Raw genomic sequence first — 19,022 nt, 5'->3', positions numbered from 1 at the left:
TTTCCCTTCTCTGCAGAGCATGGTGTACATTACTAGAGAACTACACTCCGAGATTTGTAAGACATGGAAATCAACATGCACTGCCTGTCACTGTAGCGGCGGCAAGAGCAAATGCCAATTGATATGACCCAAGATCGGTCTGAGGTAGCACAGAGTCAGTCACACTGAATATTTTGATTGCATCATTAACTACAAGAAGCTATGGACTGACGGCCGACGTTAAGCCAACCATCTTTGCCCTGCTCCCTCTGCCGCCGTCCACGCCCTACCCGACCGTCTCCCTGAACCCTCCGACTCCGTCCTCCAGTACAAAATAAAAATCAAGGGTAAAAATGAAAAGACTCATTAGTGGATGGTATTCGTCAGCTTGATGGGCAACATCCAAGGTATCTGAAAGAAGTCAAGAAGCTTTTTGTTATCAAAGGAATAAGGCGTATAAAGAAAATAGTTACAGTCCGGAAGTGAGGTTGGACTGACGAGCTGGAAAGAATTCAATCAGCTCGGAGTTCCCTCTCTGCTGCGACTCTCACGCTTGCTCATGAAGCTCCGGCGAACGATAGACTTGGGGCTATCAGGGTCCAAGGTGCTGGCTGACGCGACGAAGGTGCTCTTCATGATGACCGTTCCGCTTCCGACCTTGATCTCCTTCTCGGCACCTGTTCCGGTTTCATCAACGAAGTAAAGGGCTTCACCCAGGTCGTCATCGCTCCTGAGGGTATGTTCGCCCTTCGCCTCGATCTTGAACTGGGTATCGGGTGAGCATGTGGTCTTGAAGGTCTCGTTGAATCGGAAGAAACCAGTGGCGTCCTTATGGTGCTTGGTCTTGCCGATTGCCTTGGGCTTGGGCGTCAACTGGTTGATGGTAATGTATAGGTCGGTTGACGGAGGGAATCCCGTAGCAGATACGATGGTGAAAGAGGCGCTTCCTGAGCCAGGAGAGCCTGGGTTCAAGCTGTGAACAGAGGCGGCGCCGTTGCTCTGTTTACGCGAGTGACCCAGTGTAGAGCCATTGGAGGTGCCCGGTCGCGTATCAGGGGATTCGCTCCCATCCGATGTGGAGAATCCTGTTGCTCGCTTGAGTCCAAGGCCAGGCGTCGGCCCAGGAGGGCTACCACCATTCTCGACAATGGTTGGGATGTCGTTGAAACTAGACGATGCACCCTCTGCATCATCGTCCTTCCTGGAAAACAGACCACGCTTGAGGAACGAAGCACCTTTGCCCACGCCATGACCAACAGTGCTGCCGACTTTGATGGGCGCGCCTGCAATGCCTGTGACAATTCTTCCAGGAGCTGCGAACGTTCCAGAAAAGGTAGAGGTGCCTTGACGAGTTCGTGTGACATAAGAGGGCCGGAAAAGCATCCTCAATCTGACTGTGCCTGACTTTCCATCTAGAATCAGTCGACTCTCGCTAGGCCGGAAGGGATCCAACTGCTCAAGGTTGATGTCGGCAGCACCGAGGAAATCGGGCTTGTCAGCGAAGTCGTAGTCCCACACAGTGACCTTGAACTTGGCGGCCGTTCGCGATGGGACGGGGACCTCGAAGAATTCGTTCCAAGCAGGATGCAGCGTCTTCTTTTGGACCTTGGTCTTGTACACATCCTCGCCATTGAGTTCGAACTTGCAGTAGGGGTCGCTCTTGCCATTCGAGTCGGCTGACGGGAGGTCTTGGGCGTCCAAAACATCGACTCGGAGGGTACCCATGTTGTTGATACTTTCGCTCGGATCCAGTTGCATTTTGACGGGAATGTACTTGAGGCTGACCTTGACGCTGCTGGGCCGGTTTTCCTTGTCTTTCAGCTTGAGAGTCGTGGGATTGTTCTAGGGCTAGTCAGTAATTTGTCGTGTTCTAGAGGATGAGATAACTCACCAGGCACTGCTTCAGCGTGTCTAAAGTGTTTCCCTGCAACTTGGCCATGGTGTGGTCCTTGTCCTTGTCGCTGCCTTCGACCTTATCGCCCTTCTCACGGACTTTGAGTGTAAGACGAGAGAAGTCAAGCTCTCGGATGAAACAATCGCCAATTTCATCGAATGCGTGCTTCTTGTGCTTAGCGGCAGATGAGGTGTACGAGGGGAAGGCCATGTCGTCGACCCAGACTTCCAAGTGTGTGTTGTGCTCCGGCATCTCCGCTTCCATGAGCTTGAAGATCAAGAGACCAGACTCGTACTTCAGGAGCTCCTGAGGGGACAGCCGAATCTTAGGCGGGCCGCTTTCATCCTTGGATTTCCTGGGCATTGTGGGTGAAACAGGAGTGACTGGTGTCTTTGGCGGGCTGATTTCCAGTTCGGTTCCGTCCTTCTTCTCCTCGGCCTTCTTCTCGATGGAGCTGCTGAATTTACCGGCCTCTGACGATCGCGGGGCATCCTCAATTGCCTTCGCCGCTGCCGCCGCCGCCTCAGCCTCCTCCTCTTCATCTTCAGGATCGGCAACGTTGAGACAAGGAAAGAAGGACACCGTGTAGGTCAGAACACCCTTTGCAATGCCCTTGCCGTGAAGTTGCAGGCCTCCCTGGAAGGTTTTCTTCTGATCGTGCACATTGTACTCGCCATTCTCAGCCTGCGAAATGTAGTCACCGGCGAATACTTCAATCAAACCAAGACTGCGATCCTTGCCCATCTTTTCGGAGTCCATGACTTCGAGCGTGAGGCGCTCACGAGCCGAGTGGACTGGAACGTAGAGAACCTCATCAAAGTCGGGATCAAGAGTGTTCTTGTGGGTGACTGTGCGAGCTTTCTCAATGCCAGAGAGAAGAACGCGCACATAAGGATCAGATTTGCCGAGAGTCTCGAAGTTGCGGAGGTCCTTTGCGTTCTTGAAGTGGAAACGCATCACACCAACCGGGGTGACGTAGCCACCCGTTCCACCAACTACACCAGAAAGAGCAACCGGCTTCCACTGGGCCATCATCTTCACGCGACCGCTCGCGACGCCAGAGAGATGGAACCACTCCTGGCTCTTTCCCATGCACTCCAGCATATCCTCAAGCTTGATCTGGTACTTGCCGATGACCTGGTCGCCAGTGAGATCACGGTCGTCTTTAATCGTGACTCCAAGTTTAGCGTTCTTCTTGTCAGTAATCAACATTTCCTTCGAGCCGTTGTCCCAGATCGGGTTGTTGGTCCTCTTTAGCTTCTTCGTAGAGTGGACGTCTCGGCCGTTGAGATGCAGTGTAGCGTAGGGGTTGAGTAGACCGACAAGACTCTTGGTGCCATCCAAATCCTTGGCCTGCTCCACAGTGAATCTGAGAATACCCGTGTTGGATTCCGGCGGGGGCTCCAAGCTGCCGTCTTCCAACTTCTTGGGCTCCATGACCGGGAAGAATCTGATGTCGCAGGAAAGCTGACCTCGAGCCTTGCCGTCTGCAATGACTTCCAGAACTTCGTTCTCATGAACGGCCAGTTCCTCGACCTGGTCAAGGGCGAATGATGCCACGCCCAACTCTTTATGTTTCCTGAAGTCATTGTAGTCGAATACCTGGATGTCCAGAGAGTCGTTGAAAGAGGTGATGATAATGTAGTGGGTCTCGTTCCAGCGCGGGCTTCCAGTGTCCTTGACATGCTTTGTACGGGCAAGCTGCTGGCGACGATTCAAGGTCAAGGCAGCATACGGATCGGGTGCACCAGAGAAGTTGTCCGGGTTCTTGAGGCCCTGAGCGCCATGGAGAGTAACAGCAACCACGCCGATAGCCTGGTCAACCGGGGTTCCGGCCAACATCTTGGCGACTTCGATGGGAAACACGTTGGGAGAGTACATCATGGGAGCCAGGTTGCCGTGGATCTGCTCGAGGATGAAAGTCTCAAGTCCAGGAATGAAGTTAATGTCAAATCCGAAAGTCTCACCACCCAGAGGCTTGCAGACGTAATCGATCGTGGGCTTCTCCAGGAAGCACATCTCCACCTTCTCAATATGAGGGAACGGGATTTGTAGCTTGATTTTGAGTTGCATAATGCCAGAAAAGGACATGTCCTCGACAATCACGTCCAGGCCCTTGCTGATCATGGCCTTTCCGACTCGAATCTCGAGAACAACCTTTGGGTTGATCTTGTTCTTGATTTGTTTAGAGGTCATATCCGCCGTGTCATTAGGGGTGAAGCTGAACTTCCAGTCCATAATGACGGTGTCATCTCCGGCTTTGGGGTAAGTCTTGACGTGCTCCATACGCGGAGGCTTCGAGCCGAGAGTGAACGTTTTGAGTTTCAAGCTGTCTAGGAAGGCGGGGGTAGCACCACTGAGAACCTGATCAACAGAGTTGATAATGGTCTGGGCCAGAACGGGTTGGTAAATAGGCCAGAACTTGAGCATGAAGGAGTTGATCCACTCGAGCGATTCGGTTTCGGTCTCAAGTTTCTTCAGGGAAAGCTCTCTGTTGATGTCGTCGCGGAAGTTGCGCCTGACTCTGCGAATAGAAGTCCGGTAGTAAGTTGAGCAGACGGCCATGAGAATGAAGACCCAGCCAAGGCCTCCGCCCAAGACGGCAACGAGCCATGACGAGATACAGGCAAAGGCAATGATGGCTGCATTGTGGTACCAGTCTCCATAGAATTTGTCGGGGATATTACTCTCGAGCCAGGTCGAATGATCCAGGAGACTTGCCGCATCATGGAGGTCGTCAGAGGGCCAGCCGAACCTGGGGGCCCAACCAGTCCTCGTGTATGGTTCTTCCTCCTGGCTTTGAGGATCGCCGGTCTTGATTGTATTTCCATCCTTGTCCTTGGGCAACTCGATTACGCCTTCTTTGGTCGGGGGTGGGAGATCGGTGACGGGAGCGCTCGAATCAGCTACATCGGTAACGACTGAAATGCCCTTGGTTCGCTGGGAATGGAAGCCTGCGGGGACGGCCTGGTAAGAGACGTGTCAGTCCAGGTCAATTCAATGGGTGAAGTGGGGACTTGGGTCGCGCAACTCACAGCTGCAGCTTGGCGGCGCTTCTCTTCAGGACTCGCATCCGGGTCAAAGGTGAAGGCGGTGATTCCAGCCTTTTTGGACTCTTCGACAATCTTCCTCTGAGCATCGTCTGCGGAAACGTTTGATTCGGGATCCTGGGCAGCCTCTACGACACCCTGAACCTTGAGCTCGTTCTTCTCGACTGCGGAGGCCATCTTGTCGAGCTCTCGGGCGCCGCGCGGAGCAGCTTAGTGTGAGATGTCCGAGTCAATTAGCAAGGTGCTCAGCTTGCGATGCTGTACCGACGCATGCAACAGTAGCTCTTGCAATGGACGAGGTGGACCGGTAGCCTCGTTGGATTTGGAGTTTGAGGGGGGAAGGAAGTGAACAAGTAACGGAATTGGAGAAGAGACGCGAGGGTCTCAGGGAGGGTCTCGGACTAAAAAGAGACGAGAAGAGGGAAGTAGATCGGCGACAGGGAAAAAAGGAGGGAGTGAATGGAGAGTGGCCGGACTGTGGCTGGTCGGCCAGTAGTTGGAATACTAAGATAGCTTAGTGAAGAAAAAATTGTGGAGGGTGCGAAGTAGAACAAGATTCGGTAGAAGAAAGACAGAAGGCGGGAAGCCACGAAGCTAAGGTGGGAGGAGGGCAAAAGGTGGCAGTGGCAGTGATGGAGAATCAGAAAGGTGAAGGTTGGATTGGGAATTTGGCACAGATACGTCAGGTTCGCTAGCGGCTACGCCGTGGCATGGATTGGGTTTCCGGTACAAAGCACTTGGTGCGTTTGGGGACTCACCTTACCTTACTTTAGGTGCTTAAGTACCTTAGGAGAGACAGGACGGAACAACAGGCCGATGGGAGTGGGTGGGCGTCACCTCAGGGTGGTGCAAAGTGTACAAGTGCCATGTACAACTTTTTGCCAACTAGAACCTAATGCAAGAAAACGAGTGCAAGTGCAAGTGCAAGTGCGACTGGGACATTACAAGATTACGACTGCAGCTTCAACCGGTTCATGGCACACAAAAGCGAGACGAGCAGAGCAGGGGGTGGAGGGGTTTAACCGTCGGGCAAGGTGCTATGCTAAACCGTAAAGGTACCGCAAGTGCTTGGCTAAGACCAAGATTTCAATGACCACACACACACCTCCCTCATTCTTTTCCGGACATGTTTCTTGATGAATTCTCAAGCAGGAAAGAAAAGGCAATTGGGCACTCTTCGTGTCGGGTAAGGTAGTTTACGCTGAGCAGGCAGTCAGCTTTCCATGATGGTTGATAGAGGTGATGCAGCTTCTATCCTCGGCAGCGGATAACGACGTAATACTCGCCATTACCTCAGCAGATTTCAGCTGGGGGAAACGCTGCATTGGGCCGTGACTGGTCGCTGAGGTCGGGCGGGGGAGCCGCCTACAGCACTTCAGGGCAGCACCCCCTGTCGAGCCAAACCAGCGGGATTGGCTACTGGAGCTTCAAGACAGGGGTTCTCAGCTTGCTTGGGACCTGGCGAGCTGGGAAAGTGCCAGGTTGGGTGTCTTCCCGGAAAGGTTGCACTTGGAATGGAAGCACCAGAGGGAAGCGGGGGGGGGGGGACTAGCTGCATGGCGCTGGCCCGCTGGGCAGGGCAGGCTTGGGGAAGAGCCGAACATCCAGCTTGGTCAGGGTCGCCGAGACCGAAGCTCATTCCTCCAGTTCGCCCACCTCCACTACGAATATCTACGGATACAGAGTGCGGATAACATCTTTCTTACACACACACACACACACACACACACACACACTTTGGTTTGGAGTTGCAAGGTGCGACACCATTCGTCCGCGCTTACTCTTCTTGCCTACATTCCTATGCTGGATCGTGCGCTGATAAAATCCAAGCGTCTATAAGGTGTTGCGTTATCCGCTGCTTGTCGTCTCAACTCCAACCCCTCTGCGACAAGGGATTCAGCAAGTCTGTCCGATCAGACTCCCCGCGCTCCCTGACCCGCACTGGCAGAAGCAGTTCATCGTCATCGGTCGACGCCTTGCTAGTACGCAGTACATCCATCGTTCGGGGGGTTCGATGCCGTTGAAGTTTTGCGGATTTGCCCATCCAAATTCAGAGCTCGATCGATCATCTTGAATCAATCGCAAACTCCAACATTCCTCACGACAACCCCTCCAGCATCAACATTCTCCTCTGCACATACCTAGGTAGTCGTCGGGGTCGTCAGGTAAGTTTGTGGCTGGATGGGGGCCGACGTCCTGGCACACCAAAGGTCCGCCAACGCCCAACGGTCAAACCTGGGCACCCTGACCAACGAGTAAGCTGCCAAACAATGGTCGAATCACGTCCATCCCAGCTACCCGATCCTTGCCGTCAATCCTTCATCGATCGGACCATTGCGAACCGATGACAGGCTCATGACTGACAGGCCACAATCCCACCTACACTAAGCTCAGTGGTTCGCCAGCCAGGAAATGCTGCCCACGATTTGACGAATGCTCATTTCACCTCTCCATGGCCAGTGTCTCCTGCTCATACAACGATGCGAAACAAGCTATGGTGCCGTTGATTTCCCAGTGATGCGAAACAAAGAAAAGGGAGTCGGGAAACGCTGGAATGCGAGCTGCACAGGCACAAGCCTTTGACTTGACGACCCGCAAGCTCAGCCAAGTTAGCCACGGCGTACAGCCTCACCGTTGAGCGACACAGAGCTTGTTGCAACAAGCCCCAACAGCCGTCCACTCATCGCGCCATGTTCCTACCTAGGAAATTTAAGACTAAGACACTTCTCGCCGCCGTCTTGGCAGGTACCAGCCGCTAACCATACCTCGAGAGAACGTGTCTTCACTTCGAGGCGTCCTTCATTTCCTGATTTGTGTACTCGAAACTCTACGTTTGCCAACAATGCAAGAGTCAGGACAGCAGAAGCTAAGGGAAGCAGCTCCGTATTGATTAAGCTAACGCGTTCTGCTAGCATTTGCGATTAGCCTCAACTATTTTCGAGACAGGCTCCGTTCCTGGCGATCTCTGCCGGTAATCAAACACACCGGCATCGTTGGATTGAGACTTACACCTCACGGTCACCACTTGAATTCGGGCGCTATCAACAGCACGTCTTGATCCGCGCGTACATGCGCGAAACGACTCATGCACCCACGAGCCAAGGCTTCTACCAGATCCTATGCAGATCCATTCACTCGCACGCATTGAGTTTCCGATACTCCAATGAAGGCAGATGCCGTTAGTCGTCGGCAAGATTGAGATCATCTGAAGAGAACTATTGCTACACTGTCCACGTAAATGCTACGCGAACCAACTCGGTACTTTGAGCTTGCTCAAAGTTCCGATTTATCAAGGGAGAGTTCTGGGCTAGCACCGAGCCATTTTCCGGTCCCAATCCATGCTGTCTAACCCCAAGTCGTCGTCACATGAAAGAAAGAAAGGCTCGATGCGAGCATTGTAGAAGAGAAAAGATAAGTGAAGGGTTCGCCCGAACAATGAACGACCATCGGCCAAGTCAAATCGCGATCGGTGCATTCTGTCCCTGCAGCATGCAAAGCACACGGTGCCACAACGGGCCCGCACGCAGACGACAATCCAGACGCCCAGCCAAGGGAAACAAAAATCTCCGAACCGCGCTCGTCCTCACATGACAATCATACTTCAAATGCTCGGGTTCATAAGACTCCTGCGCTCAGGACTTAGAAGTTGGATGACGCCTCCTTTTCGGAGTCGGCGGCGACGCTGACGCTGTTCACAGTAATAGTCTTTCCCGACTCACTCGTTACGCGAACGTCGACGGTCTCGGTTCCGAAACCGCTCGAGTTCTCGAAGAAGTTGTACGGCTGGCGGTTGGTCGCTTGCCAGGTGCTTCCGCCATCCGTACTGACTTCGAGCTTCGCCACGGGCTCGTTGTGGTTCAGCACTTGCATGGAGAACCAGTTGGCAGAAGTGCCAGTCTTGTTGTGGAGCTTGATGGGCGATGTGATGCCGCACTCAACAAATTCGTACGAAGTCGAAATGATACCCTCGGAGACGGTTCCGAGCTGGGTGAAGGCGTCTTGGAAGAGGTCGAGGTGGCCCTCGTCGCACTCGGGGCACTGGTCTACGACCATGGCCGTGATGCTGTTGCCGTTGGGTCCAGTGACCTTGACGCAAGCACCGCAGTGAGCGGCCGAATCCCAAGCCTGGCCTGAGAAGGCGGTGCCGTAGAGGCCGGAGGGGATGGTGTAGGTCGAGAAGGAGCACATGCCGCCCGAGGTGTTACCGCCGTAGAAGGTCGACTTGCCCTGCTTGGTTCCACCGCTGCCGATCGGCGTCGAGGATGAAGCCGGGGTGCTGGCACTGCTGCTGGCCGACGATGGGGCAGCCTGCTCCACCACGGTAGCCGAGGCCGATGCGGTTGTTGCGATGACCGATGGCATCTGGACGGGGGTTTCGACGGGTACCGAGCTTTCGACGGAGCTCTCGACGGGGGGTTCGACTGGAGTCGGTTGCACGACCGGTGCCGTCTGAATGGGAGTCATGGTCGGTCCTCCGTAGGTCGGGGTGACGTAGAAGGTGAGGACGGTTGTGCTACGCGGCTTGCAGGACTTGACAGGCTTGGCGAAGGCCATGTGAGCGGCCGAGGCGGCCAACAAGAGAATGGATTGCTTCATTGTGTCGAAGACGATGGACGTGATAACGGTATGTTACGATGAGGTTCCTAGTCAAGGAGGAACCACTGATGGGTTGCAGATTCGATTCGGATAGGGACAAGCTCGGTGTCCTTTTTTTTTCTTTGGATAATGACAGAACAACAGTCGGCAATATCAACAAGTGAAGGAATGACGGACCTCAAAGGGGTGCAGCAAAAGTTCCAGACCAGCGTGGATAGAGAGAGAAAGGGTCAAAAAGAGACTTCACACATAAATGGCAGGATATGAGAACCCTTTTGAGGGAACAGCCCAAAGCAGAAGGGCAGGCAACCATAACACCGTTGTTATTTCGATTTAATCTTACTCAATCCTGCAGAAAGACGGAAGAAGGACAAGCGCCACCAACTGGATAAAAAAACAACGCGCCCGAGAGAGTTTCTCTTACTGTGCCGCCGCCGCCGTCCATCCTACGGTCATACCTTGCCAACCTGCCTCATGGGGGTTCATCCTCGCTCCTCAGGGCGGACGTGCGGACCATACAATGCAGTCCAGAACGCAAAAAGAGGAACCACGCCTCCATGCTCCCGGCGCCGTGGTGCCGTGGGCAGGCATGCGCACTGCTCCGTGGCGAGAGCGTGGCTCCATCTTCATCTAAAATCGACGGGGGGTTGAAACCAGGATATCCAGCGGGGGTGGGAACCCGCGTTGAGGTCAGCCGGCGGCCCTTTTGCGCGCGAAACAATACTGTAAAAAACATGTCAAGACGGACCGGACTGCGCCAAGAGCCTCAATTCGATGACAGTCTCGAATTTCCTTTCGTCGAGGGATGTGGACGATCAGAGGGGTTTGGTGTCACTAATCTAGGGCTGAAAGTTGCAATCCCCGTTCCCCCCTTCCCCTTCTTTGTCAAGAATGGGCTTGAACTGACGTTAGTCATGCTCAACTTCAAGCATACGGCGTGCCATAATACCGCTCATGATATAACCTCCTCCCCCGAATCCCCTCTACTCCAAACAGCCTACCCGGCCCCTCCTTTTCTTTTCCTTCCCGCATCTTGACAATAATCCGATGAACGTATAAGGGGTGGTGGGGTCGTAGGCTATGGACAGCTGAGTTTCATGAAACATTGTATACCTTACGGATACACAGGAGGTTTTTTTTGAAGTGTTGATCGGGTTCATCCAATCGTTCTGTTTCGCTCCGCACTGTCCAGTGACGCAGAGTCATTTCTTGGGATTGATTTTGCTTCTGCACTGCCTACGGATTCAAAGTGCGCGAGATGGTTTACTACGAAGTTACTAACGGATTCCGCGCATACAACTGCCCGTCAGCAGCGTCCACCCCTGGCGCGAGAAATTAAGACGGAGGTGAGTTGTTTTTTCCTGCTCGGGACTTTTGACCGTTGAGGGATCCGTACACTACTAGAAAAACCGGGCAGCAGTCTGTCTGCCAGTCGGCGAGTTCAAGCAAATGAGAGGGTCGGAGACTGAGCAGAAAATTTTTGTCGACAACTGGTGAAAAGAAATAAGCTCATTATCGGATTTCCGGTGGGTGAATGCAGGTCGGCGACGTGTGTTATTGAATGACCTGGTTGGACCTTGTCGGCCCCCAAACTTTCAATACGTTTCCTATCTGTATCTCTCTTTCTTCCCGTCACCTCTCGCAAGCTTCATCGCCTTCTGCTTCTTACTCTGTTTCCATCATGTACCCTCGCAAAACAGCATTCTTCTTTCTTGAATCAGTGAATTGAGAACCTATCGGCTACTTCAATCTCTCCCATTCCCCCTTCCTCCTTCCCGGCTAGGTCGGGCCAGTCGGCGAGGGTGGAGTCTATGGAGCATATGCCAGTGGGAAACCCCGGGGACTCGCAGCAGGGATCCTTTTTTGCGATCGTGCTGCCCTGGCATGTTCTAGATCCCTCTCCCCCTCCTCCCTCCTCCCCCCTTTATCGAACCCCCCAAGTGGGTGACAAAGTCGATTTCCTCCCATTCAACTTAGAAGGTGCTCTTTTTTACTACTTACACTACAGAGAGCCCCTATTTTTACCTAAAAATTTGGGTATATATGTTGTAGTCTACTCTCTATCTTAAACCAATTTTTTTTTAAAAAATATTAATTTATATAGCCATGGTAGTGTATATTGTGGTAGAAAGTGACGGCAAAAAGGCTCGAGCGGAGATCCATTTTGTCACCCACTTGCCCCCTTGGGCCCTCGTCCTGGAGGTGGGATGTTTCCGCGTCTTGGCCAGCTATCCGGACAGATACTGAGCTGTCACTGGACGGTAGACACTACCTGTCCGGGCTTCTTAGACGCGGCAGAGAAGTAGTAATTCGCGGGCACTCGTGCGTGAATGTTCCAACGACGGGGGAACATCGCCAGTGGATGTCCATGTCTTGGCTTTTTGGGGTTGGAGGGGGGAAACAGTCTCCCCAAGCGCCGAGGGGCGGAAGGGGAGGAAGGGAGGGGCCGGTGAACGGATGATCACTCTGCTCAAAACGTGGTTGACGTCGAGTCAAGGATACCTACGTAGTAGGACCGGTCCGAACGTCGAAAGCAAGCGAGTTTTGACCAAGAGAAAGAGTCCACAACTACGCTTCTACCGAGACAATGACGTCCGTCGCTTCCCCTTGGAGTCCGTACCTTGAGGTAGGTAGGTATCCGTACACTTGCCTGCTCGAAACCATGGGCTATTGGCAGTGTAGTGGCACAAGTGGATTGCCTCGTAAGAAGTTGTCTTACAACATGTAAACGACGCTTCGTGTTTCTCTCGTCGCCTCCTTGTTCCCCACGAATAAAACTAAAAAAAAACTCTCCATTTCCTCCTTAAGTTGAAACGACCGTGGTAAGGTACTGGTTTTCAAATGGAAGGCGGCCAAGTGGGTGCCGAAGTAAGCTGCCGCTCAACGCGGAGTTTCCTTTCTCTTATCATTACTCTATCGACACTTCTACGATCCTCATTACTACTTTTCCTCGTCACTGTTGCCTTCCATGCTACTGTCCTCATGACTGCTACCCTCATGACTACTATCCTCATTGCTGTCTTACCTAGATACCTCAATGAGGTTACGTATGGGATATACATAGAGAGGTAGCTCCAAAGAGCAGTAATAGTAATGGAAAATGAAACAAAAATAGAGGAGTGGCGGGAGTGGTCAAAGAGACTCGGATTCACGAGACAGAGAAGAGCGAGACTTGAATGTGCATAGGCGGGCCAAATCGCCACAGGCAGGTAGGCATGCGTCCCATTGTTAGAAGCAAACCTAACATATCTATCTAATCTGAGTGGTTGGTATCTCCATCGAGGGGAGTGAGAGAGTGACTCTGTGCAACGACACGCCGCCTCCCCTCCCTCCATCCGTTCGCTTCAGAAGTATTTACTAGCAAAAGTATTATACCCTGGCACACTGGCTGACATGTATATGAAAAAAAAAACGAGGCACTGTGAGCCATCAAGTCCACAAGAGGAAAAAAGCAAAAAACAGTCCCGACCATTCTAAATACTCACATCCGCTGACGACGACCGCTACCCAGCATCAACTCATATCATCCGTTCCGATAGCGTTGTCGCGGCGGGTCCTGGTGAGATGGGATGCTGGTCGCTAAAAACAAGCAAACGAAAGAAAGCAAGCATCGTTAAAATGAAAGACTTGGTTAAACTGAGCGGCTCCTATGCAAACCGAAACGCCGAAAGTTCGAAGCATACGAGAGGAGAAGTAACAAACCGACAATACGAGGTATCAATAGCCAAAACTATCATGCTGATGGACTGGGCACCTTCCAGGATGGTTGATGAACCAAGCTGAGATACAAGATCGGTGGAAACGGCAGAGGCACTCCAGACGCGCCATGGGAACGCCCACCTCGAATTCCTCGAGGCAAATGGTGCACTCGGCCGAGTCGACACAGTCCTTTTCTGTGGCGACATAAGGGAACATACCAGTCCGGCGAACCGCCAAGGGAGGCGGCGTTCCGACTGGAGGAGTCTCTCCTGTCGGTGTACCGCCGTAAGCGCTGTGTGAAGTGATGCAGGTGTTGATGTGCGTCTCTCGCAGCTGCTCAAAGTTGGGGAGGGTGCGAGAGGGCAGCTCGCGATGGCAGACCGGGCACTCGTCTTCCTCAGCTATTTGGGGCGGCGGCGGCGGCAATGCACGGTTGTAGTGAGACGATGAGGATGACGAGGGACCAACGTCCAGCATAGATCGATAGCGGGATGAGCCTGGGTAGCCGGATGAGGAGGACGGGTAGTACGTCGGCGGAGTCCCTGCCATGATCCGACTTCCAGTGGACTGGTAGTGTCCGCGAGAGCTCGAGGGACCGCCGGAGCCGGAGTGCTGCACAAGTTAGCATGCGTATTAATGGCATGTGGGCCCAGGTTCACTTTTACCGTAATGCTTCTAGACCTTGCATAGGTCTCCGGGGAGGGGCTCGACGTGAAGTAGCCGGAAAAGCGCGAGGGCGGGGGCGCGTTGCTGGACATTGTGCTAATGCTGCTTTGCGATCTATAATGCGATCCTCGTGGAGACAATTGGGAAGGCGAGCCAAGTGGCTGCTGCGGCGGTGTGGTGTTTGGGTCTGGGACGCATGGGTTGCATAAACGGACGCGCTCTCCTCCACCAAGGCTGCTGAAATCTGCATATCCTCCCTCACCACTGATGAGGGAAGATGGGTATCTCTGGGCCGCCAGTCGCGGTTGTCCTGGCGCTTGAACAATGTACTGGTAGGGAATAGTGATCCTATGAGGCGAGCATGCGTTACAAACGACTCTTCCACATTTCCTGCAACTGATTAGCAACTACGTCACACAATCCCTCGACTTCTACATACCTGCAGTGATGTTTCCTAACAAATATGCTAAATTGTACGTTGCAAATCGGACAAAGAACGACCTCTGCGTCTGGTTGCCACCGTGGAACGACGAACTCGGGAGGGCCGCTTCTCTCTTCAGACACTCGTTGGCTGCGCAAAGGAGGCTGAATAGCAGTCGAGGAACTTGCCCGTCTAGGTGGCGGAGGCGGCGTATCGTGAGATCGACTGGATAGTAGAGCTGGACGCAGAGGTAAGTCGTGCGACGATGCGTTTGCCGCTTGCGATGTGACCAAGCTCGAAGATCTTTCCGGTGGGACAAACTCTCCTGTTGGCGTTGCAGGTGTTGCAGTCGGGGGGAGAGGTTGAGAAGTCTCTGAAAGTCGAGAACTCAAAGGGGTTGGTGGTGCCGGTGCGGCTTCCTCGGGATCCTGAGACTCATCAGGCCCTCCAGTATCCCGTGCTGAGGTTGCCTGTGCTGAATCTACTGGTTCTGTTTGTCGCTCCATATTCGTCTCCTCGGGCCCGGGCGTAAAGCTTGGTGCTGGGGCCGGCTCCGGAGTATCTTCAGGCACGGGAGAATCGACAGTGTGTAGCCTCGCGCTTGATGAACTTTCGGCCCTATCGTCGCCCGTCTGATACTGCACTGCAGGCTCCTCCTCAGCCTCACTGTCGTTGGCCTCGTCGTCAGAGAGCTGCCTCTCGACTACATGTGTAGGGCAGTCGAAGAAGCGGGAACATTCCATATCGTGGTATCGAGACGTCCGCCAGCGACATTCTCCCCGGTCTGAAGAGTCATCTGAAGCATCACTCCCGATGTGGGAGCTGCCCGATATCGATTCTCCTGCATCGTCGAGCAGGCGGTGATGATTGTCGAGGGAAGCTGGAGCAGCTCCACCATCTGGGCTTGCCATCTTAGATCGTTTGCATCGTCTCCTGCGACTCTATCGATATGTACGGTCGCGGTGGTGGTTCTTTTGTCTCGAGATAAAGCTCGTCGTTAAAGGTTCCGCATCAATCAGTCGATGTCGCGAGCGAGTCGTGGACGAACGACAGTCAGGCTGTTGACCAGTGATAAGTCAGCATGACGAAACAAGAGTCAATATCCGAGATGGTGGGGTCGAATGTTACCTGAACTCAGTTAACCAACGGCGGTCGGGTGCATTTGCGCCTCGGTTTCTGTCGACGGCGAGGCGATTAATATGCAGAATATGCAGGAACCTCCTAGGTGATGGATGGAACAGGAATATTTGGAGGGGCAAGTCGAGGCACACGAGCATGAGCACATGCACCTCTTGGAGCCACCCTAGTAGGGAGGTCCACGGTTGGATGCTTATCGCGGCCTAGACCTTTCCCCCCGCCTTATCGCGCGATTGGCGCCAGCTATTAGATGTGGCGCGGGGAACGACCCATTCTTGCCATTCCAGGCGAACAGGGATCGCCACGGTGGCTGGGGTCTCCCAGCTTAGCTAATTTCATTGCAGCTTCACTTTCGTTGCCAACTTCATCAACACCGAATACAATTTGTTGCATCTTCAGTAGCACATTTTTTCAGCCACTCTTTTATGTATTCTTGATATTGAATTGGGAAGCTACAACACCCTCGTCTTTATCGCCCTTACCTCAAGACACTTGGGGCAGAAGCGCGTGTTTTTAACGTCGCGGGCCCCCTCGAGCTTATGCGCGTGCTTACAGGAACCGTTGATAGCGTAAGGCTAGTGATATGAAGCTTTTCTCTCTAACCCCGGATCTAAGTGATTGTTCATGTTGTACCTTGTACAAGTACCAGGTTGAGTGTGAATATCTCGGTTGCAAATGAACCAGTGACAATACCACTCCATAGTGTTGAGCGTTGACTAATCGACAGAAGCCTATTCCAATAGCTTTGTTGAGTATCAACACCTTACTCTACGCCACAGGAAACGACATACACAGTATATTCCAAAGACGTTCAGAATAGCCGCCTCAATATGTCTTGGTCTGGGACCCATTGCCGAACCTCCATTGATATCGATCTGCCAATGAGCGACCGAATCCACGGGGAAGGAGAGGCGACGGAGTACTTGAGGTCTCATCGAAGCTCTGTGGTTGCATAGCTGACGTAAGTAGGCAGCAACATTCATTTCGAGGCACAAATACTGCTGGATCACAAGACTGATGGAGCAGGGAGTTATAGGTCACAGATTTGAAGGAATCAGCACTCCCGGTGCGGTACGAATCGGCCGGGGCCACGTAGCCTGGTGGTTAAACGGGTGATGAAGAAACTGGGACGCTGGTTTTTCGTACGTATGGGTTCGAATCCCATACCGAGCTTTTTGGGGAATTTTCTTGCATATTCCCTAAGCTGGATGGTATATAGGTCACGAGTTCAAGGGAATGAGCAATGCTCGGGGGTCAAGTACGTATCCCCGAGGCCACGTAGCTGAGTGGTAAACATGCATGAAAACCAGTGGAGTCTTCGTAGGTACAGGATTCGTGTAATGCGTTCGAATCCTGTGCTGAGCTTTTTTGTCTGTTTATATTGACTTGCCTTTGCCAGCTGGGCGTACACTATCACTTTGATGATTAACATCCTCCTGGTTCTACGGGGGTTTTCCAAGTTGATTGGATTTTCATTTGTACAAGCACAACGATGACGCGAAGTCAATATTCGTAAACCTCGAGGTAATAAACTCGTGTTTCCTTAATCCATACGGTTGCCGGGGATGTTTAGCCCGTAGCCACAGGTGCAGCACATTCCATGTTAAAATAGGACATATCCCCCATCCGTCTGTCTGCCTAGATATGAAGGTGGAAGTTCTGCAACTTGTCTGAAAGGGCAGAATCGGTATACCCAAGAGCAGACCGAGGGCAGTTAATTTCCAAGAGACCTGCATACATAAATGCGTCTTGTCGCATGTTCCTGCGACCTGGCTCACGAAGCTTAATCAGTTTGACTTCTCTATAAAATGTGCTGTGGAGAGATACCAGTAAGCCTGAAAGGAGTATCTCATAGGCTCCAAGCATGCTGCCAGTTAGCAAATAGATGGAGGCACCTGCAGGCAAGCAATACACTATCCTGATGCTGCTCATGGTTACACACATCCGCCGTTTCAACATCTCTTGGTAATCAAAGGTTGAGAATGGATCCTGCCAATCAATAGTATTATCCAGGAGTAGGAGCAAGCAAGTGGTATCGTTTCTAGGAGTCTATCAATAATGCACGTCATGACTTGTCTGCGCCCATCTTCATCTAGGGCTCTTCTAGCCGTTCGTGTATCTCCTTGTCATTACTTTCACAACTGCACCTTCATACCCCAGAAAGCGTCCAACTCGCGCATAATGTACTCCGTCTTGGTCATCACAAAGTCGTGACCCCCAGGAAGGACCTTCCACGTCACATTTTCCTCGCTACCCAACAAGGGCAGTCCATCCTTGGCATAGTGACCAACATCAATAACCTCGTCCGTCTTCCCGATAAAGACCGCCGTGGTCCCCTTCTTCCTCTGACCCAAGACCCGCCACGTCTCGTGCTGCCCCGTAAGCGGCGCCCACCGCACACACGACATGAAGGCCTTTACGAACCCCTCATGGTGCGCAACCATCCAGGGAACGTACTCGCGCACTTTCCGCTCGACCTTTTGATCCTCTCCGCTGCCGTGCGGCCCAGACACCTCGGCGGCCGCGACGTCAACGACCTTCTCGACCGGGTCCTCGTCCTCCTCGACAGCATTAGACCGCTTACTCGCCAACGGCTTCTGCAGCCTCTTCCTCGTGACAGCAGCGAGGATTCGCTCAGGCACAAGGCCAGACTGGAACGTAATCTGCGCCAGTACGCCAAAGTTCTCGGCGCGAATGAGGCCCGCGGGCGCGAGCAGAACGAGGCTTTCTACCACGTGCGGGAACGCCGCTGCAAAGGAGGCGGCGACGGCGCCGCCGAGTGAGTAGCCCACGACGCGGACGGCGTCAGTGCCGGACCAGGCGAGCGGGGAGGAGGCGAGGGCGAGCAGGACCTGGGTGGTGTACAGGCGGGTGTCGTGGGGGAGGTCGCCGACGCCGTCGGAGAAGCCGCGGCCAAAGAGGTCGAAGAGCATGACGCGGCAGCCGCGGGCGGCGAGGGCGTGGGCGATGGGGCCGAGGGTCATGCAGGAGGTGCTGATGCCGTGGATGAGGACTACCTTGGGCCCGGTGGTTGAGCCCCATTCGTAGACGCGGATCGTACCGTACTGGAGAAGATTGTTAGTCGTTTCAGTCGGGACTGGAGACAGCATCCCTCTATAAGAGACAGAGATGGGTGCTGGGGGATATCTTACGGGCGTGTCCACATCCCGAGCGCCAGGGAAGTAGTCTGGGTGGTAAGGAAGCTTCTTGACCTCATCGCTTGTGAGTGCGGGGACCTTGGTCTTGAGGGGGTTAGGAATTGCGGTGCCCCAGTTTGGGTAGAGGCCGAGTCGCGCAAGGGACAGGAAGGAGAGCGTCGCGATGACGGTTGTGGCCACGATCGCCGCCGTCTTTGGCTCGATGGACGCGCTGAATAAGGATTCCATCTTGCGAGTGAGTGGGTGGTGTGGGAGCGACAACTCCTAGAGACTCGGACTTTCGTGATCCGCTGGTGATGTATATGCCGGATACCACGGATCGCAAAATGAGTGGTGGATCCTAGTGCACCCGGAACGTGGGGCAGATCCCTAGCCAGAGAGCTTTAGATTTGTTTTCGCCGCCGTCTTTCTGAGTATGAATG

The 19,022-nt window shown here is 53.3% G+C and overlaps 6 protein-coding genes across 6 annotated transcripts; 2 read left to right on the top strand and 4 right to left on the bottom strand.

Moving 5' to 3' along the window:
• Positions 1–495: 495 nt before the first annotated feature.
• Positions 496–5,100, bottom strand: BDP55DRAFT_543256 (C2 domain-containing protein; the record flags this gene model as incomplete). Its single annotated transcript, XM_060568391.1, has 3 exons — positions 496–1,821; positions 1,871–4,840; positions 4,909–5,100. The coding sequence occupies 3 exons, from the start codon at positions 5,098–5,100 to the stop codon at positions 496–498; spliced, it is 4,488 nt and encodes a 1,495-aa protein (XP_060434586.1).
• Positions 5,101–8,562: 3,462 nt separating this feature from the next.
• On the bottom strand, positions 8,563–9,285 carry BDP55DRAFT_543185 (RlpA-like double-psi beta-barrel-protein domain-containing protein-containing protein; the record flags this gene model as incomplete). Its single annotated transcript, XM_060568387.1, has 1 exon — positions 8,563–9,285. The coding sequence occupies one exon, from the start codon at positions 9,283–9,285 to the stop codon at positions 8,563–8,565; it is 723 nt and encodes a 240-aa protein (XP_060434585.1).
• A 791-nt stretch (positions 9,286–10,076) lies between these two features.
• BDP55DRAFT_627575 (uncharacterized protein) lies at positions 10,077–10,556 on the top strand (the record flags this gene model as incomplete). The annotated part of the gene is made up of 1 exon (XM_060571778.1): positions 10,077–10,556. The coding sequence occupies one exon, from the start codon at positions 10,077–10,079 to the stop codon at positions 10,554–10,556; it is 480 nt and encodes a 159-aa protein (XP_060434584.1).
• A 1,743-nt stretch (positions 10,557–12,299) lies between these two features.
• On the top strand, positions 12,300–12,639 carry BDP55DRAFT_648821 (uncharacterized protein). Its single transcript, XM_060573875.1, has one exon. The coding sequence runs from the start codon at positions 12,361–12,363 to the stop codon at positions 12,589–12,591; it is 231 nt and encodes a 76-aa protein (XP_060434583.1). The 5' UTR covers positions 12,300–12,360; the 3' UTR covers positions 12,592–12,639.
• Positions 12,640–13,236: 597 nt separating this feature from the next.
• Positions 13,237–15,048, bottom strand: BDP55DRAFT_542869 (FYVE zinc finger-domain-containing protein; the record flags this gene model as incomplete). Its single annotated transcript, XM_060568359.1, has 4 exons — positions 13,237–13,257; positions 13,360–13,830; positions 13,884–14,274; positions 14,324–15,048. 4 exons carry the CDS (start codon positions 15,046–15,048, stop codon positions 13,237–13,239), a joined length of 1,608 nt encoding a protein of 535 aa, XP_060434582.1.
• A 2,529-nt stretch (positions 15,049–17,577) lies between these two features.
• On the bottom strand, positions 17,578–18,828 carry BDP55DRAFT_543502 (Alpha/Beta hydrolase protein; the record flags this gene model as incomplete). Its single annotated transcript, XM_060568412.1, has 2 exons — positions 17,578–18,507; positions 18,595–18,828. The coding sequence occupies 2 exons, from the start codon at positions 18,826–18,828 to the stop codon at positions 17,578–17,580; spliced, it is 1,164 nt and encodes a 387-aa protein (XP_060434581.1).
• Between the last annotated feature and the right edge of the window lie 194 nt (positions 18,829–19,022).

Source organism: Colletotrichum godetiae (genome assembly GCF_030913485.1).
Source record: "Colletotrichum godetiae strain CBS 193.32 chromosome Unknown BDP55scaffold_5, whole genome shotgun sequence".
Taxonomy (NCBI): domain Eukaryota; kingdom Fungi; phylum Ascomycota; class Sordariomycetes; order Glomerellales; family Glomerellaceae; genus Colletotrichum; species Colletotrichum godetiae.
The sequence above is the reverse complement of the archived record's forward strand: the minus strand, read 5'-3'. Positions and strand labels throughout refer to the sequence as shown.